We start from the raw sequence: 21,333 nt of genomic DNA on the forward strand, positions 1-21,333 counted from the left end.
CAAGGTTAAAAAGGCTACATTTATTGAATGACCATAGACGAGTTGGACTGATTTCTGTGCTTTGAAAAACTACGTCACTCAGCAGCCGTGTGTCATCATTGAAAACGAGTTCCCTTAGGTTATGCAGAGCTCATTCAAAGTTCTTAAAATGATCACGCTCTTCTCTGACAATATTAGCTTGCCCCAAATCTTCATTAAATATACAGCACATATGATGTTTACACAGAGAAATCCTCAAACTGCCTTCCCACTTCAGTAGCTGATGTGCATGTTTGTGTTTATTCCAACTTTCTCCACATGTATTTGTTGCTGTGATACCAGAAGACTTTTTAAAATAAAATGTTTCGATCTTTTCATCACTTTCTATACATTTTCACTAGGATTTGTAAACGTTTTCCTCTTGTACAGGTATAAATAGTCCTGTTATCTAAAAGTAACCCAGCACCCAAAGCACAAAAGGTGGTGCCATATTACAATTGTGAAGTTGGATCTTTCTGAAAAAATAAACTTGGAAATTATCTTTAATAATATTGCTTCTATTTTTTCACCTTCACCTGTCTGTTACAAATCTTCAACATCTCAGTTTGACTTGACTCAATTTTAACCCCTAAATTGTATGATTCATCAAATGCACACTCTCTGTGGCTAGACCAAGCTTATTTAACTGATATGAACAGTGCTTTCATTCAATCATGCTAAAATTACATTTTAGTGACAATCAAAATGATTAGATATATCTTCACCGTATAAGGTAACATATATTTCAGCCAATACCAAAGAGGATGAGCCCGAGTAAAATGAAAATTTTTCAAAAGACTTCTGGGCTGTCATTAATGTAAAACAACAAAGTAAAACAGCATAAACCACAAAAAAGGGCCAATCCAAACACAATGTGTAGTTCACTGGGCAGTAGAGGTGCAGCGGATCACGGTTGATCCGTAATCCGATCCCACTCCACGGTTCAGTGCGCGCGGTCAGTCTGTCAAGCGATAGTTATGGTCAGCGCTAGCGGTCCAAGTGGAGGAGCGGAGGAGTTTTCGGTATTTAAGCAGCCCTTTGCTGCCCAGTCCGACCGGGCTAAAGCTATTACAGAAGCTACTGGGGTGTTTAGCTGCAGACGTTGTGCAAAACAAGAGGTTTAAACTATGATGAACGTGCTTGAGCCACGCTATGATATCCCGTTCGCGTCCACTTCAGTGGCAAGATCGTTCCAAGCATGTATGAGCAGGAAAAGATTTAAGTTATGGCTGAACTGTCCCAGGCATCTTCTGTTGCCCTAACTGCTACAAACGGGCGGAGCTCCAGGGCAACGGAAAGCTACGTGACCGTGACCGCTCGTTATATCACAGCGGAGTGCGATGTAATGAGCGGTGTGTATTATTGTAGGGTCTACCTTACAATATAAAGCGCCTTGAGGCGACTGTTGTTGTGATTTGACGCTTTATAAATAAAATTGAATTGAGTTGAGTGGTAGATACAAAGACTGTACTGCCCTATTATATTTTTTTAATAATTGTATGGAATGAGTCTTGAGTTGAATGTTTTTAACAGGCAAAAAAACTTCAATAAGTAAATAAGTAAATAAGTAAATGTTACATTTTTGTCTTTTTTCTTTTTTTGCTGATCCGAACCGTGAGATTTTTGATCCGTTGCACCACGACTGGGCAGCATGTGTAATTATGGACATCATATTTTAAAACTACACAGGATTATGTAAATGACGGTTTAAAATGAGGACTCTTAACGAGAGATTTGCAGTATGTCAACTCTATCTTGTTCATTTACAAACAAGCTATCATTCTCAAAAGTGAAGGGTGAATTGGCCACTGTGGGGTGGGAATTAGATTCTGGATGAGGACATCAAATCATGGGTCTTATCCATGATCGGGGGAAGAACAACGTGGATCATGGACAGATGGATGGGTACAGCTTCTGTTAAGCAAAGCTATTGCTCTGTGTCTACTTTCACTTATGGCCATGGACTCTGTCTTGAGACTGAAAGAAAGAGAAAGAAGACACAACCAGCAACAATAGGTTTACTGGTGAGGATGCCTGGCTTTCCCTTTGACATGCATTATATTGCCAGAAGTATTCAATTCAAGACAATATTTTTATGGACCGGCCTTTAAGATGTCGCGGTTTATTCAAAACACACGGGAAAAGACTGTACTGTCAGACACTAGTGCTCAAAGCATAAAGACATGGAAGAGCTGGTGTCTGAAGTCTGGTGTGGAAGAATCTGCCTGCACAGAGTCTTGGCATCAACTCAATACAACACCCTTGTGATAAGAGCATCATCACAAACAGCAGAGACTGCAAAGCAGGGCTTCTCCTCCAACATCAGTATCTGATCCCACAAATGTGTTTCTAGGGTGAAGAATTCCCATTAACACACTTCTAAATTTTGCGAAGAGCCTTTCCAGAAGAGCTGAAACTGTTATAGCTTCAAATAGTGGGCCCTATGGATTAAGCATGGAATGTTCCTCAAGTTCATATGTGTGTGAGGACAAATGACCGAATGGGTCTCCTGATAAGCTCAGAGAAACATTGCAGACACTGGTTACACATAGATTACCCTCCAGCAGAGTTTATAGATTATAAGATATTACCCTTCATATAAACTGTCTTACATAAATCTTATTCTTATATCTAATAGAATAAAAAAATTTAACAGTTTAAAATATTACAATTTGAAGAGATGAGTTTATAGGAACAGGCACAGGTTTACAGGACAAACTGAAGGCCCATCCCTCAGCACTGCACCATTCTTTGAACACCTCACTGCTCCACTACTGCAGCCTTGTGAAAAGACTGTGGAAGGCTTGTGTACATCATGTATCCATCCAGGGCAAGTGCCAGGAAGCGCTGCCAAATAGTTCAGTACTTGAAAGCTTGTCTAACAAAGAGTGCCACACTGAATCACAAAACATTATACTCAAAGACCCTTCCTGGAGGCAGAAATGTTGTTGGCCAGAACAGCAGAACAATTTGTCCGTTACACTTGCCTCAAACACACTGTTACCAAGACTCCAGGGTGCTGGTTACCCATGGGAAACTGAATCAATGATCGAAAGCACTGAAGCAAATGATGGCGCAGGCTAGTAGAGGAGGGTGCCAGAGTGGATTCTATTTGACTTAAGGGATTTTGTCTTGGACATGAACGTGATGGAAATTGTTCTGCAGTCTGCACAAGGCCCTGCAGCCAGACGCTCTCTAGAGTCTGGATTTAATTTGTCTGTAGTTTCTGGGGTAATAGTGACAATTTTGTATGTTAATATAATGTCACACAAAAACAGTCATCATCCAGTGACAACCCCAGCTGACAAACCTAGCCCTATGTGACTTAGACCTCACAGAACAAGGTCCAAACATGGTTACACACAATTAATGGGCATTTCTATAACACGTTTTAAACGTGATGTTCAAAGCTCCACATGAAAGCTCTGTATTATATCTATATCTGTTTCCACCTTACCACCACTTATCACCAGTTAACCCTGTGAAGTCAAAGTCATCGTCAATGATGACCCTAAACATAACTGTATGCTTTTACATGTGTTCATTTAGTTCCCACGTGAAACTGTGCTCCAGGGTTAACCTAACCTTCTGACTATGGGAGGAAACCAGAGCAATGAGCCAGGCACCACTAAGATTCAAACCCAGAACTTTCTGGCTTTTCTAGCTGTGTGCTTTCATTTCGTTTAGGTTAACCCTGTGATGTCTAAGTTCTCATCACTGATAGCCCTAACCTAATCATGTGTGTCAGACAGGCAGATATACCGGACATATCTCCAGAAGGTAGGCCAGGTACTGAGACTCCAGCTGAAGTCTGCCACAGTTGACAGGAAGTTACAGACTGACCTCAACTACAGAAGGTATACCACAGCTGTGATGTGGAAATCCCAGTGGATAGTAACTTCAGGAAGAAGGAGTACAAAAAATACATAAGTACCAGGGCCCGAAGGAATAACTGGAGCAAATATGGAAGGTAAAGTCTAAAGTGGCCAAGTGGTAATAGGACCAGTAGGAGTTGTGACCCCGTAACTGGAAGAATGGCTCCAGCAGATTCCAGGCACATCAGAGGAACAGCTAAGATACAGCAGAGCCCTCAAACTCTCAGAGGACCCAAGCTAGAGGAACAAATACCAACACCCAGGGGATGAGGGCAATTATTTTTGTCATTATTTAAATTTCTCCCAAGTCTTTTCAGCTGTGAGATTCTGTATGGACATAGATGGAATTTACCTCATATCTCTGGCATATGAGGTGTGGATGTGGTTCATGCAAAGACTATTTATTGATTCAATATGTATCAGATTTTCAAAACACAACTGATAATATACCTTCCTTACTGTTCAAACTACTTTGACTACAGGATAGAAGAGACACTGAAAATACTTCAGCTGACAGACTTAACCCCTTAACTTCCACCAGGTCACTAGTGAGCCACATAGGTGTACAATTAATGTTAGGTTGCATTTCTGCCACATCCTAAACAAGCACAGTTTCAGAAACTAGAACATGCTATCCTCAATCTATCCATAACAGGTCACTGGTCAGAAGACTTTATGTTGACTCTTACAGCTTTCTCCTTCCTCTCAGTATTTCCACAAACACTTGATCCTCATTGTGTCAGTATGATAAAGTCACCATAGTTCCATTATACCACCCCATGGTATGTGGGTGTGTACTGGGTTTCGACAGGCTGCACGAATCACAGCAATCATCATTTGCCAATCTGTGCTTTTTCAAAGTGCGATCTGGGATATCAAATTATCTCAGACAGTTGGAGCAAACACAGGAATAAAAAACACTACTGCTAACAGAGTTCTGCTCTTCACTCATGTAAAAGGGTTACAAATGAAAGGAGATTTTTGTAAACCATCACAGCAGCAGGGGCCCTGAACTTTAGCACTAATACAGCAATCCTCCGAAATCCTGATGGAGGCTTGGAACATCATTCTTTTTGTCTTTACTTTTAGGACAACGCGTCTAACATGTCCATCCAAAGTCTACAGAGTTACATCGTAATCCCTAATGCAGTATGGTAGTACGTAATGTGTTTCGCTCCTCACAGATAAATCCCACTATGTTAGACACCGTTTTATGCTAGAAATTAAAATCTGATGTTACTGAAGCACATGCTGCCCAGTGATCTCGTATCATAATGACACAACCCCACTGCATCATTATTACCAGTTAATACCAGTTGTTTTTCTTTAACAGCTGACAGATTTATTAATACTGTACCTGGTGGGAAATGTTCATTGATAGACCAGTTATCCACCTGCAGTGTAGCATTGCCACCATTTCTGGTGAAACGGACAACGTGATACTTCCCATCATTCACTGGGGTGCTGCTTTCCTGCACGCTGATATCCACTGTGCCGATGTTGAAGGTCACTCCAATTTTGCCTTGTTGCTGAAATGAGAGTAAAGAGTTATTAAACAGGACGTGAAACACTACACATATAAAGGCTAATTTACATCACGGACCCCTGCTCTCAAAATCTGACTGTTTGGCTAGCTGCACTCCAACGGTAAAATCCGCCTGTTAGCCATAATGTTTGGGTTTGTAAAGCACTTTATGAATGAGGACTGTGTGGAGGAGAGCCTGTTTGAGCCAAACAGTACTACATAACAGGTTACTACATGCATATCACACCAAAGCTGCGTCTTACCAAAGACGACTGGAAATCCTAACATTCCATCAACATGTCTGCAGGGGAAAAAGTCTCCTTGTTACAGTCGGGCTTCGGATTTCTTAAATTGTAATGAGAAGTAATCCAGTCAGTGAGATGACGTGAGGGAGGAAAGTGCGGCATCTCTTCCTTTGAGCCTTCTCTTTTTTTTGGCTTGTGTTTTTGGGCCATTGCACACATTGACCTATTTTCCCTGCTGACATACTGCTGATGGGATTCCCGGTCCAGCTTCACAGACAGTCTTACATCTATGTCAGTTTTTGAGAGCAGGGCTCAGTGATGTTAATTTCTATCAGTTTAAATATTTAGTGTTTCATTGTCCTCTGTGTCCCTCTCTTTTTCACAAGTAATGAGTTCTTGTATACATAGTCCTGTGTCCTTCTCTCTAAAATCCACATATTGTGACAGCTGAAGCCCGTGGAACATGCTGGGGGATAAAACTATGAATCTACTTTACTGTAAAAAAAGGAACCAAAAACTCAATAAAAGGACAAAAAAATCACAAATTATTCAAGGACAATATTTTGAGTTGAACTTACTATATGCAGCATGAGATAGTCCCCTAGACCAGGTGCACTGTCAATTCTGACTAAGATGCCATCTTTCAGGGAGGTGCTGAAGCCGACAGTCAACCTGTCCGTCCTGGTGCTTGGTCTCTCATTGGCTGGCCAATTGAATGTAATGAGGCCCCCACCTTTGCCAAAGATGTATGTTGTCCCCGCTGAGCAAAACAAGGAGAAATCATGAATTAGAAAATAAAGACCTGCTAACTGTAGATCTGCATCTTTTCACTAAGTGTTGTAAATTGTATCGTGGTAGCTTTGAACAAGAAGTTGAGGTAACTTAATGACATGTTTACACTAAATAGAAGCTCAGCTTCAACGTGCTTACTAATGTACAAAGAGTGCCCACAGGTTTGATTGTCAGGTCGTTCTGTCACAGTCTGGCGAGAGCAGACTGTATGAATTGAGAAAAGGACCCAAAACGCAGACTCCAAGGAACAGGGAACAGAACTTGAAATGTTAACAAAAGGCGAGCCGTTTAATATGGCTGGTAGAAAAGGTACAAACAAAGGGCAAGGCAAACTGAAGCAAAATTAACACAAACCTAAACTGGGGAATCTAAACAAACAATAAGAAAAACCTAGACAAGAAACTTGGAAGCATGGCATCGGAAACATGGCGTGGACAACAGACAACCTGACAATCACACACTGACAACAGAGGACTTAAATACACAGGAGGTGATTAGGGGAAGTGGAGACACATGAGGAAACAGCTGACTAGGATAAACATAATGATGCACAGGCAAGAGTAAAACTAACCGCATGAGCACAGAACACAAGACCCCTCTTCAAAATAAAACAGGAAACATGCAGACTTAGACACGACAACCAGAACTTGACAACGTAAGACACAGACATGAAACGCATGAAGAGCAGGGGAGATTTAACATGGTTGGAAACACGAGGGGGAAATAATAAGAACTAGAAACACTTAGGCATGATAATACAAACTTGATAACATAAGACACGCAGCATGAAACACGAAGGGTGAGGGGAAGCTTAAATACAGGGGAAGAAAACACAAGGAGTCTAATAACCAAATGAACTTAGATAACCTAATGAACAAAATAAACTCAAACTTAAAATGCTGGGTCAAAAGACCCAGGACCATGACACAAATGCACATAAAAACACTGTCATGTCAGGCTGGTAGTTTAATTGTGTAGCGTGTACTGAACTTGCGCTTTGGCTTAGTGAACCACAATTTCATCATCTTGGCTTGAATTTCATAGTCTATTTGAAAGTACAGTATTTGCTTGTCCATCTGTTGTGCTTCAGTCATACCAGATTAAATCTAAGACAGTGTGGTCTGATTCAGACTTGCTGTGATCATTAAACAGAGTAGCGAAGGCAATGCTCAGTGGCAGACATCCAATTGTCCAAGAATTGGACAGCACCAGGCCCTGACATGGTTCACGTCTACTGGCTGAAGAAGGTGACTGCACTCCATGACTGTCTGGCAGTACACATGAACCAGCTGCTAGTCAATGAGAGACACCCAGAATGGCTAACTGAAGGCTGGATAATTCTGATTCCCAAAGACCCCCAGAAGGGACCAGTCCCAACAAATACCAGTCAGTAACCTGCCTCAGTACCACATGGAAGCTCCAGTCAGGCTGCATGTGCGCCAAAAAGAACAGGGAGACACGTCAGGGACAAGAGGAGAAAAAAGAACTCTTTTCGACTCCTGACTGGGAGACCAGTTTGATGACAGTACAGAAAAATGCCTCTGCACAAAAACACACTGCTCATGCTGATGTTAATTATACAATGTGATTTGACCATGGTATTCTACAGGAAGAAAACAAGTACTTTTACTTATTGAAGACAAATTCCTAAATCACATATTGCTCAGAAAAATAGCGATGACGATAAAGTGGAAACACCTTTGTCTATCTCTTTCTTCGTTTTGCATTTGGCCGTGTTTTCTGTGATGTCTGACTTCTGTGACAGGGGATGCTGAAGTCTTGGACCTAACAGTATATTCTGTATGATGTACATGACCTTGGTATGTATTTGTGGATAGAGATTTATTTATAACATTTGTGCAAAAAAGTAGCTAAGCAACAACCTAATGTGCAGCTTGTTATAGATCTTTGAATTGTATTTACACATTTTTAATTGTGAGGCTTGAGGAAGTTTTTTTCATGTAGGCTGGAAACCTGAGTGTCCATGATAACAGGAAGGAGAACAAGAACTATTCACTATACTGCTAACTGATGGCAGCCGTTCATACTAGAGTTTCACATTTTTACTAATACATTTGAAATTGAATTCCCTGTTCTTTGAATGTTATTGTGCTGTTTTTTGATACTCACTGTGACCACCCTTTAGCAATAGTGGAGATCTATATATGGAGACGGGTGAAGTGGAGTGGTGCCTTGCCACCTCTAAGTGTAGCTCCTCGGGGTAAGCAATCAAGCCTTTTTCCACCCGAGGTCTGGTGGCGCTCCTGGAGTTCTCTAACCTCCCTGATGGGGATGAACTGTGTTTGGAAGGTCCAGCAATACATCCCAGAATGAGCCATCCTATCCAGGCACTCTTATAGAGAGCAATTAGTCCAGAGGCTTGGGATGGAAACCTTTTAATGGGACCCCGCGAAGGTAACAGGTCAGTGGGGCACATGATTCCAAACAGTTCACGTAGACATAAACTGAAACACGGCTCTAGACAGCAAAACTGTCATGACTGAGAAAATTTAAAAAACTAAAAGACGATACCTCACTCTCAGATCTTTCAAAAGACATCTGAGAGATGCAATTGGTTGACCTGAGAAAAACAGTCACAGAGAAACAGTTTTAATCCTCAAATGCAGCAAATAAGGACTCAAACGAATGCAGATAAGTTGATTCTGCTGATCTGGACGTAGCGTTTTCAGTGGGAGAAATGTTTCGTTACTCATCCAAGTGAGTGACGAAATGCAAATGAATATCTTTTGCAGCCTCTTCTGAACGCAACTTGCAGATTAGCTTGTGCAGCCCTTTTCCAACTCAGCACCTGCTCCTCATGTGCTACACTTTAGTCACTGCCCATCTCTCTGACTATCCCTTCATCTCTGCTTTTTCTCTCGGAAAGGAATTTCAAAGTCACAGAGAGAAAGAGAACTGTTCCCTGCCTCTTGATCTTCTCCAGTTTGCAGAGAGATTTGGTCATGTGTGGTCCTCTTGATTTTGTTTCAGTTTCCTTTCCTCAAAGATTTTGTGTCCAATAAATTACAATTTAAAGAAGAAAATCCTTTCTGCTGTTTACCATTGTCCATCTTAGTGTGGACCCTTCATTGATATTTGCCTTTCAGTGAAGGCGGCAGCAATGATCTGTAATCTACGTGCCAGAGCATCCCAGAGTGAGAGAGCGAGAGAGTGAGTGAAAGAGATAAAGAGGAAATGGGGTGGAGGTGTTGGAGGGGTGGGTGTTTTAGAGGTGCTGAGAGAGATAGCAAAATTAAAAGAGAGGTAAAAGAGTGATGTCAGGACAAGAGCATGTGGAAGCAAATGCAAATATAGAAGTGAACAGCCTGTTGTAAATATTGACAAAGGCCGTAAAAAGAGATAGAGGGTTGAGTTGGAATGGTAAAAACACAACAGCAAAAGGCAGGGAGTGTTTATAGTGAGGCAGAATGTAAATAAAAGAATGGCAGGAAGGCAAGAAAGACAGACGTGGCAGAAGAAACATAGACAGGGTAAAATAAGAGAGACTGTCGAGATTCTAAGAAACCCATTCACCTTTAAATTTATGAGTCACTTTTACCACCATTAGCAAGTACTGACATATAGATATTAGGGGTGCAACGATACACAAAATTCACGGTTCGGTTCGATACTTTGGTGTCACGGTTCGATATTTTTTCGATACAAAAAAAATGTTCATGCATTTTTAATTTGTCATTTATTAAAATTATAAATATATATTTTAACTCAAAAGTACAGTTTTTAAATTTAACCCTAACCCTTGTGCGTGTTTTTTATTTTGACAGCGAATGCGCACCTGCGGACCACTTATGTGCAGCCCTGGTTATTTAGCTCATCATATTGCAGTCCATGAAACAAAATAATGTCGTGGCGATCGTGGCTCAAGAGTTGGGAGTTCGCCTTGTAATCGGAAGGTTGCCGGTTCGAGCCCCGGCTTGGACAGTCTCGGTCGTTGTGTCCTTGGGCAAGACACTTTACCCGTTGCCTACTGGTGGTGGTCAGAGGGCCCGGTGGCACCAGTGTCCGGCAGCCTCGCCTCTGTCAGTGCGCCACAGGGTGGCTGTGGTTACAATGTAGCTGCCATCACCAGTGTGTGAATGTGTGTGTGAATGGGTGAATGACTGGATATGTAAAGCACTTTGGGGTCCTTAGGGACTAGTAAAGCGCTATATAAATACAGGCCATTTACCATGAAACCATAAAGCTGCACTTTCTTTTTGTCTGATTTGTCATAACTTTTCCGTTTTGTGGTAAGCTCTGTGGTAAGCAGAGAATCAGCGATTCTCTGCTCGATCAACCTCTCACATGTTTAAGCTGCCGGAGATTTCACTTGTCATGTTTGCATAGTAAGCTAACGATTAATAAGACGATGTCAGAGGAATTGGTGCACAAATTATCATCACTCACAGATCAGTGCTGTCGCTCTCTATACACAGTTCGTGCGATTGCAAAGTGAAAGCAAAAAAACAAGCGCAAATTCAAACGCGATTTCAATATGTCACATATTGACAGTGGCTCACCGATGCCAATGACATAATTACACAGCTACATTTCTGAAAGAATGCAAAAGCATTGACATATATTTTTCCTTCGGGCTATTGTAGGAAGTTTAGAAATGACCTTAACGCCACAACACGGCAAATCTCCGTTAACGAGCTACCCCTGATCGCCCCGTGCATGGGGCTAGACGGCCAACACGTTAACGAGCTAACTGCGCTAACACACTAGTTCCCACCCATGTAATTGAGCATTGCATGGCACATCCAACATACTGTTTTACTTTAGTCCATGACGCGCTTACCTTCAGGGTCATACGTCACATGAAAACCAAAATAATTCCAAACGCCAGATCTGAATGAGGGTGGGGGAGGTTCAATTTGCCATGTTGCAAGGAGAGCTTAACTTCTGTCTCGCTAGCTTGCCCTGCACTCTTCCTTCTGACGATGCTGTCTGTGTTGAGCGCTCAGTGGATCTGCGCTCGAGAGTGCAGCCTAGGTGGAGTAGTCGAACGCAGATCCACTGAGCGCTCAACACAGACAGCATCGTCAGAAGGAAAGTTGATAAAATAAAAATTTTGTATTGTTCGATACATATGCGTACCGAACCGAAAGCACTGTATCGAACGGTTCAATATCGATACGAATATCGTTGCACCCCTAATATATATATATATATATATATATATATATATATATATATATATATTTATTTCAGACCACCGCTGCAGTCTCTTCACCACCAGTTCATCAACTTACCCACGTTAGTAACAGGCTTTCATGCTTCATGTTATTATCCCAAACCTTTGTATTTACCTCGTTTTCTCGTGTTACAGTTCTCTGGTCAGCTCGCCCCTCGGACACTGAGCTATACTCACTACTGACTACACTCACTACTGTTCATGCTCCATCTCCTGGGAAGGATTCCAACCATACACCTGCCTGCCCTCTTGCCACCACTGCACACAGTGGTGCCACCCTGCCTTGGAACTCAGGTCATATCTCTACTCATCTCACTCGGACCTTCACCTTCTCCTCTCAATGCACCCTCTGACTCCACCTGCAACATAAGCCATACCCCTCTGTTAAATCCATGTACACCTGGAGGAGTTCTGGAATACGCCAACCCCTTGTTTGTCCTCTCTCCTCAGCGCAACCACTCTTGTATCCAGCCATGCTTTGTGCTTGCCCTTAGACCTCCATGCTAGAGTCCCTAGGCATGAATCTCATGCTGAGCAAAATTGTATTTTGTGTCATCCTAAACATTGTGTCACGTTCCCGTGCCAAGTTGATACTTTGTGCTTTGGCACAAAGATTGCGTAAAGTTAACTGTCTCCGCACCTTTTCCAGCACTTGAGCCATGTTTTGGTACAGGCCAAGTGCAAGATGGACTCAGCGGATTCTGTGCGGGCGGCAATCGCCAAGCAGGTAGCAGTCCTGGGGAGTCACGAATAGGAGTTGCAGGCTTTAGGCGTTCAGTGCAAAGCCATCAGTGACACCCAGTCTGACATCTTCTTGTCCATTCAGGCTATTCAGGCTAGCTTACCTCCCACGCATGTACGCTCCCTTCATACTCCAAATATGTGACCCCGACAACTGCGACAGTTTCCCTGCCGTCGTTCCAGGTTCTGTCTGTTCCGGTAGGGTCGGTGTTTCATGACGCTGCGTTCCTGGATCCTGAACCGTATTCCGGTGCGCAGGGTCAGTGGGGGACCTTTATATTAAAATGTTCACTCATGTTCGCCCATTCTCTGACGTTTTCCGGACCATTTTAGGTCAAGGTCAAGGTCAAGGTCAGATTTATTTATATAGCACATTTCCAACAGCCGATGCTGCACAAAGTGCTTAACAATAACAATAAAATTAAAAACTACAGTGTAATACAATAATAACAATAGAAACAATAAAATAGAAGAATTGAAACAATACTAACTAATTCAGATAAATCCAAAATGCTTGGGTCATAATGTGTTAAAAGCCAGAGCGTAAAAGTGTGTCTTTAGTAAAGATTTAAATTGCTCAAGAGAGATTTTAGAACCACTCAATCCTCCCATCCCTGTCACCACATGAAATAACCAAGTGTCTTCACTTATTTCTTACCAAACTGGCCCCATAACTCTCGTCACGTCAGGTAACCACCATGAAATCATCTCCCTCACATCTCTAGACTCACCCCTAATTCTAGGTTTCCCCTGGCTAAAGAAACATACCCCCCATAATGATTCTCTGGTTGCCAGTTGGAGTCTATTTTGCCTAGCTAACTACTTCAACTCAGCTCTTCCATCTGAACCCATTGAAACTAAGATCACCAAACCAGTTCTTCCTGATCTCACGACTGTTCCTCAAGAATATCACGACCTGCAAGAAGTATTTAGTAAGCACATAGCACTATCACTTCCACCCCATATTCCTTATGACTGTGCTATTGATTTCCTCCCTGGTGCCCCTTTGTTCTTGTCTGCTGTTCAACATCTCTAAGCCTGTAACAGAGGCTATGGAAAAATATATCAGAGTCACTGGCCGCTGGAATCATCCGGCTGTCCCTCTCCCCCGTGGGTGCTAGATTTTTTTTATGTGGCTAAGAAAGACAAAACCCTGGACTACAGGGGACTAAATTAAATAACAGTTAAAAACAAGTACCCACTTCAATTAATCAACTCCGCTTTCGAACCCCTCCATGGCACCACCGTTTTGACGAAGCTCGACCTCCATAATGCCTATCACCTGGTCGACATAAGGGAGAGGGGTGAATGGAAAACAGATCTGCTCCGGGTTCCTCATTTCCCTGTGTGTGTTGTTGTGTCAGTTTTGCTGCCCCACCAGGCCTGGAGAGTCCCTGCCTTTGAGCCAGCCACACCTGTGATAATCACTCACCTGTTTCCGATCTGTCTAATCAAGGAGCTCTACTTAAGAGAGCAGTGGAGCAGCAGTTGGCGCGGGATTGTTAAACTAGAAATAGAGTTAGTGCTCAGCTCGTATGGTCGTGTTTTCAATTACTCTCTTGTTGGAATGGTTAATGTGTTTTGTCGGCCGGTGGATGGGACGGTACGCATTGAGGCATCCCTTGTTTCCATGGTGATTACGGAAACATGTGGAGGGAGCAGTACACTGTTGAACACAGGCACCGAGGACGACGAAACACTAGCACACATCATGGAAAGGAATCACGGCACGGGGAATTGGGAAAGCACAAACTGTGGACTGTTGGCACAGTTTTCTCTGTAAATAAACACACTTTCTCCATTCTAAAAGTCCAGCATTTGGGTTCTCCTTCAGCCAACCTTGACATATAACCTGAAATGTCTCATGGAATACCGGCTTTATGTATAGGCTGAAAAATGTGAGTTCCACTCTGCTTCTGTAACTTTAGGTGGGCAGGTGAAGACCTACCCAGGTAAGGTTCTAGCTGTCAAGGAATGGCCAATACCCTCATCCTGCAAACAGCTCCAACTCTTCCTTGGCTTCACCAATTTTAATCACCATTTCATACGAAACTACAGCCAGGTAGCTGTTCCACTCACCACACTCACCTCCACCAAGAGACACTCTCACTGGACACCTGAACCTGAGTCAGCTTTCAATATGTTCACCTCAGCTCCTGTTTTGGTTTATCCTGATACCACTAAACCGTTTATTGTGGAGGCTGATGTGCCTGATGTTGGGGTTGGAGCGGTGCTTTCACAATACTCTGGACCCCGTGCTGCGCTACAACCCTGTGCACTCTTTTCACGCCGTCTGTCTGCTGCGGAAAATAATTATGATGTAGGAGACAGAGGACTGATAGCTATAAAACTAGCCTAAGAGGAGAGGTGTCATCTCGAAGACAGGGCTGAACATCCATTCACCATAGTCACCGATCATAAGAACCTCACTTACCTTAAGCCAGCTAAGCACCTGACCACCACCAGGCGTGTCTCTGCCCTTGGTGTGTATCCCTGACTGTATCAGTGGCATTTTTGCCCAGCATTCTATGTGTCTACATAGCAAAATTGGTATGGCCCAGATCTGGCCCACATAATGTGCTTACATATGGCCCACATACCGCAAAGAATGATAGCCCTTTGGTGGCCCAGATCTGGTTTTCCAGAGAGGATCACACATGTGTTACGTTTCGGTGTTGTCAGTGTTTTGTTTTTGCGTGACTGTCATGTGTTTCCTGTTTTACTTTGAAGGTCTGTTGTTATCTTAGTGTGTTCAGTTTACGTTTCCTTGTCTCGTCAGGTCTAATTTGCCCCAGCTGTGTTTCCCTCCTGTGGTCCATTCCCTGATTGCTCCTTCTATGTATTTAAGCCCTGTGTGTCAGTTGGTCATGGTCGCAATCTCCCCCGTGTTGTAAATAGTTTGGTGTTTTGTTGTAAATAAATAGTTTGTTGTAAATAGCTGTAAATAGATTTGTCGATACTTTCATTTTGGGATTTTGGTGGTGAGCTTTAGTGGGGGTTTTTTTGTGTGTTTTTTTTTTCTTTATTTTTACTTTTTTCGTGTTGCACTCCGGTTGCCTAGGCCGGGGTGTAACACATGGGCCAGCATAGGACCACCAGTGTGTCTGCAACTGGCCATGTGCTGGCCCATGTGTGGGCCACCTCTGGCAAACCTGATCTGGGCCACCAAAGGGCCATCATTCTTTGCGGTATGTGGGCCATGTGTAAGTTGTGCGCAGCCACGGGCCAGTTGCAGACACGCTGCTGGCCCAGAACAGTTTAAGTTCTGGCCCCAGATGTCAGCCTAATGTGTACCTTAATCAAGCCATGTAGTAACAACATGTGCCGCAACATAATAGTGCAAAACTGGGTGGGAAACTTCACTAGATTTTGGATAAAGCATATACTCACAACCCTGTCAAACCTGCATTTGAAACGTTGGCTACCATAGCAGTATAGTATTGCAACATGGCATTTGGGTCTTCTAACTAATAGGAATACAATAGGAACACAAATAGTGCCATCATTGGCATACACCCTGCAATGACACCAGTCAGTCAGAAGTGCCAGCTTGATGCCAGACCAGGGCCAGACCTGTTTTCTATGGGCCTGGGCCACATAAACCAAACCACAATCAGGCCAGATGTGGCATGCCATCACATAGACAGTGCCATCTATGCCAGGCCTGGCCCATATCTGGAAGACATACCACTTACCATGCCAGAAGTCAGCCAGCAGTGCCGGCTTAACACCAGATCTGGGTCAGACCTGTCTGCTATGTGGCTGGTAGATCATATTCTCACAAAATATAAGAGTTTATTCAGTAAGCATCAGAGTCCAACAATGTTATGTTCAGCATTTCACTTTTCGGTCACAAGTTGTTAAGTAAGTAACATTTATTTATTAAGCGCTTTTCATAGACAGGCAGTCACAAAGTGCCGTACACGAAGGCTAAAATAAACAGACAATATAAACAATACAAAAGGTTAAATGTAAATAAAAGTTTAAGATAAATAAAAAGAAAATTGGATAAATAAAGTTTTAGTATGTTAAAACTTTGTATGTTAAAACAAGAATTTTAAAATTAATTCTAAAATCTATTGGGAGCCAATGTAAAGAATATAAAATAGGAGTAATGTAAACTTGCTTGGCTGCTGCATTTTGTATAGCTTGGAGGTAGGGCTGGGCGAAATGGCCTAAAATCCATATCGCTGTATAATTTGAAGCATGTGCGGTAATGTTATATATCGCGATATAGTCTTTTCTTTGGTATACTGTATTTTCCGCACTATAAGGCGCACTTAAAATCCTTTAATTTTCTCAAAAATCGATAGTGCGCCTTATAAAACGTGCTTCGTCTCTTCACTATTACTGTCACCTGGCATAATTTGTAGATGTTGCTTGCATTTTTCATTTTTTTATTCCATTACACCTAAAATGAGTGACAAAGATTATGAACTAAGAATCAGAAGTCCATGTTGCTAATTACACCTGATAATGGAACAATGTCATGAAATTATAGTGTTTGTTTTTGGGGAAGTCTGTGTGATAGGGATGTCCATGATTATGTCTGTGATCAAAAAAAAATCCAAGGACGTCCTGTACTTCTAATTCAGCGTGGTTAAAATATCAGAGGTGGCTGTTGATACAAACAGGAAAGTTCCATTAAAGAAAAATGAAGAGCCACAAAGATCATGCCTCAGCAGGACTATACAGCATACCCTGTCCCATTAACATAAAGCATGGTCCTGAGAAATTATAAGCCTCCCTAATTTCAGGAACACTCAGACACAGCATTGCACTGTTCAAACGACCTGTCCACTGTGATGCACGGTTGTTTTTTTCCACGCCAGCTCCACCACCACACACGTCTTTATTTCTCCACATTCTTTATTTCTGTCTCACTCTTCTTGCACAGAACACATGCAAGGGAGAGCAGTGAAGGACATAGATGACACAAACAACACTCATACAAGACCAGTAAGATGAAGGTCAACAAACACATCCTCCGCTTATCAAGGGTCTAATAACACAGCTTTCCCCCTACTGCATTATACTGAAACAAACTAGGCCAGCCTCACCTATCAGCACCAGCAAGGGAGGAAGCAAAAAGCTGACACCAATATAATGACATTAACTCTTATTTTCTGCAGTTTTTCAAACTACTGACACTCTGAAACCCATCCTATCAGAAACAGCAGGAATGGATGAAGAGCTGTTCCAGGATGTAGGCTGGGGCTACTGGGCAACTTTATGGCATGCACATGGACCTGATTATTAGGGGATCAATGGGAATGATCTAGCACATAGCAAGATAGATATAAAGATCACTGAAGGGAAAAATAGAGTCTCTCTCAACCTCTCTGATTTGCTGCCAGATTGCTCAGTTGTGACCAGCTGGCAAATACATGCAGAGTGATCACCTGTGAAACCTTCCCCAGTGGATCTGCCCCAAAGATATACAGGCTATGTTTCTCATTCATTGACCAATATATTCCAAATCTTTGTCCTGCCAAATTACAGCTTTGGGTGGACAGAATTTCTCCAAAAGCTGGATTTCTGAGTCATGTTAGTTAAGAAAAAAAAAATATATATATATATTCCATCTGCAATAATTCATATTTGGTTCAATAGCACTATGTCTTGGGACCTCCCCGCCCTTCCATGTGCATATACGGGAAGCTAAAGACCAGAAAGAGCAGAGGGGGGCAAAAAAAGCATGGATGGATTGCAGAGCAACTGTGTACACATTGAAACTTGAAGTAACACTATTTTCAGTTTGATGGCATACTGAGTGGATACTCAGTATCAGTATCATTCATGCCATCATTCTTTAACGTTTGTTTATATCTACCTGATTATATTTGCTGACTTAATACTAAATAACTAAAAAGCAAAGACTACAAAACATCCATGATAATTAGCCGAGGTTACAGCCCGCCTAAAAGGGCCCTATTCTAAGATTTCCCATTAGTATTTGATTGTCCAGTTGTACTTGTAATACAGTTAATTGACTTATTTACTTTCATCCTCAACACATCTCCTGACGCCCTGCTCCCCTACACAAAAAAAAGTTCCATAAGGAAAAGAATGATTATGAAATGGAAGTTATATTGTATTGATTAATTCTGCAAATAATGTCAGAAATACTTACAACCTACCATAAAAAGTAACATAGGTTAAAAAATTACAGAGGCATTGTACTTCTATATGCTATATATTACAAACCAGGGTGTCACCAAAAATTATTTACTATTAGCCCAAAATGACAAATGGTGGAGGAATGTCTCAAAACCAAAACACAATGAATGTACCTCACTACACATGAAACTGCATTATTGGAAAATCGCAAAAGTACTGCAAAAAACATATTAAAATAAAAACAGGTATTCATTAGAAAAACGTTCCCCATGAGTTTCAAATGGATTAATATAACTGCTGCATATGTTTAAGACTGAGCTCATTTTAAATGCATTGAATACGGTTTAATGTCCTGCATTGTCCAGCATTCAATAAAGCATATGTTTGCACCAGCAGAGAACCACACATCTACAGTGGGGCAAAAAAGTATTTAGTCAGCCACCGATTGTGCAAGTTCCCCCACCTAAAATGATGACAGAGGTCAGTAATTTGCACCAGAGGTACACTTCAACTGTGAGAGACAGAATGTGAAAAAAAAATCCATGAATCCACATGGTAGGATTTGTAAAGAATTTATTGGTAAATCAGGGTGGAAAATAAGTATTTGGTCAATAACAAAAATACAACTCAATACTTTGTAACATAACCTTTGTTGGCAATAACAGAGGTCAAACGTTTACTATAGGTCTTTACCAGGTTTGCACACACAGTAGCTGGTATTTTGGCCCATTCCTCCATGCAGATCTTCTCGAGAGCAGTGATGTTTTGGGGCTGTCGCCGAGCAACACGGACTTTCAACTCCCGCCACAGATTTTCTATGGGGTTGAGGTCTGGAGACTGGCTAGGCCACTCCAGGACTTTCAAATGCTTCTTACGGAGCCACTCCTTTGTTGCCCGGGCGGTGTGTTTTGGATCATTGTCATGTTGGAAGACCCAGCCTCGTTTCATCTTCAAAGTTCTCACTGATGGAAGGAGGTTTTGGCTCAAAATCTCACGATACATGGCCCCATTCATTCTGTCCTTAACACGGATCAGTCGTCCTGTCCCCTTGGCAGAAAAACAGCCCCATAGCATGATGTTTCCACCCCCATGCTTCACAGTAGGTATGGTGTTCTTGGGATGCAACTCAGTATTCTTCTTCCTCCAAACACGACGAGTTGAGTTTATACCAAAAAGTTCTACTTTGGTTTCATCTGACCACATGACATTCTCCCAATCCTCTGCTGTATCATCCATGTGCTCTCTGGCAAACTTCAGACGGGCCTGGACATGCACTGGCTTCAGCAGCGGAACACGTCTGGCACTGCGGGATTTGATTCCCTGCCGTTGTAGTGTGTTACTGATGGTGACCTTTGTTACTTTGGTCCCAGCTCTCTGCAGGTCATTCACCAGGTCCCCCCGTGTGGTTCTGGGATCTTTGCTCACCGTTCTCATGATCATTTTGACCCCACGGGATGAGATCTTGCATGGAGCCCCAGATCGTGGGAGATTATCAGTGGTCTTGTATGTCTTCCATTTTCTGATGATTGCTCCCACAGTTGATTTTTTCACACCAAGCTGCTTGCCTATTGTAGATTCACTCTTCCCAGTCTGGTGCAGGTCTACAATACTTTTCCTGGTGTCCTTCGAAAGCTCTTTGGTCTTGGCCATGGTGGAGTTTGGAGTCTGACTGTTTGAGGCTGTGGACAGGTGTCTTTTATACAGATGATGAGTTCAAACAGGTGCCATTCATACAGGTAACGAGTGGGGGACAGAAAAGCTTCTTACAGAAGACGTTACAGGTCTGTGAGAGCCAGAGATTTTCCTTGTTTGAGGTGACCAAATACTTATTTTCCACCCTGATTTACGAATAAATTCTTTACAAATCCTACCATGTGGATTCATGGATTTTTTTTTCACATTCTGTCTCTCACAGTTGAAGTGTACCTCTGGTGCAAATTACTGACCTCTGTCATCATTTTAGGTGGGGGAACTTGCACAATCGGTGGCTGACTAAATACTTTTTTGCCCCACTGTATAAATCAAACAACGGTTCAAGCCACACACATGATTTTTCAAAAATGATATTAAAATAAAATTTAAAAAAAAAACAGTTGAATTAAAGGCTTGAACTGTATTACATGGTTAGCTGTCGATATCTACGGCAGGATTAAAATATGAAAAATGAATGCAGAGACTTGGCAAAACAGCTGATTAAACATTTTACATTCAGATATTTTCATACCGTAGATGCTAATCTGAAAGTTATGATGGAATATAGGGTCACATCAAGAAAAATAAGTTTTGATCATGTTGAGAATAAAGTTGAAACTTCAAGATTAAACTATACTATTCTGAGAAAAAAAGTTAAAAAAAAAAAAACAATTTTGAGAATAAATGTCAAGATTACAGTTTTGGTTTTAAGTCAACCAACTGCCTCATACCAACTTTACAGAATGCTTGGTGTTGATGAGTTAGTGAAACAACTTGATCAGCTGCCTTATTGTGTCTTGTGATGCAGCATATACCCTCTTTAAGCGTGTAACCATCAATATCCTTGAATCCATTGATAACTATTTCATTTTGCACAACTCTTCCAAGTTTGCGTGGTTTTTACTTCTGAGCAGAGGCACCATGTCTTCAACAACTTATCTACACTATTGTTTAATGTGAAACAACAGCTTTAATCTCCACCGTTCAACTTTATTCTTAAAATATTATTTCAACTTTAGTCTTGAATTTTCCTCAAAATAGTATTTCAAGTTTATTCTTGAAATTTTGACTTTATTCTGCTCCATTTCTCTATGCAAAGTAATAAATTATTCTACTGTAGTGCCACAT

At 41.9% G+C, this 21,333-nt stretch overlaps 1 protein-coding gene across 1 annotated transcript in view; it reads right to left on the reverse strand.

The window, feature by feature from the left end:
• The window catches only part of nrxn3a (neurexin 3a), a 219,672-nt gene that overhangs the window by 21,046 nt on the left and 177,293 nt on the right, over positions 1 to 21,333 (reverse strand). Inside the window, exons 19-20 of the mRNA XM_080870806.1 lie at positions 6,242 to 6,423; positions 5,251 to 5,422 (exon numbers count right to left, since the gene is read on the reverse strand). Of these exons, the coding sequence (XP_080726932.1) occupies positions 5,251 to 5,422; positions 6,242 to 6,423 (354 nt within the window). The remainder of the gene's footprint in view (positions 1 to 5,250; positions 5,423 to 6,241; positions 6,424 to 21,333) is intronic.

The sequence above is a fragment of the Rhamphochromis sp. 'chilingali' genome (assembly GCF_963969265.1).
Source record: "Rhamphochromis sp. 'chilingali' genome assembly, chromosome: 21".
NCBI lineage: Eukaryota > Metazoa > Chordata > Actinopteri > Cichliformes > Cichlidae > Rhamphochromis > Rhamphochromis sp. 'chilingali'.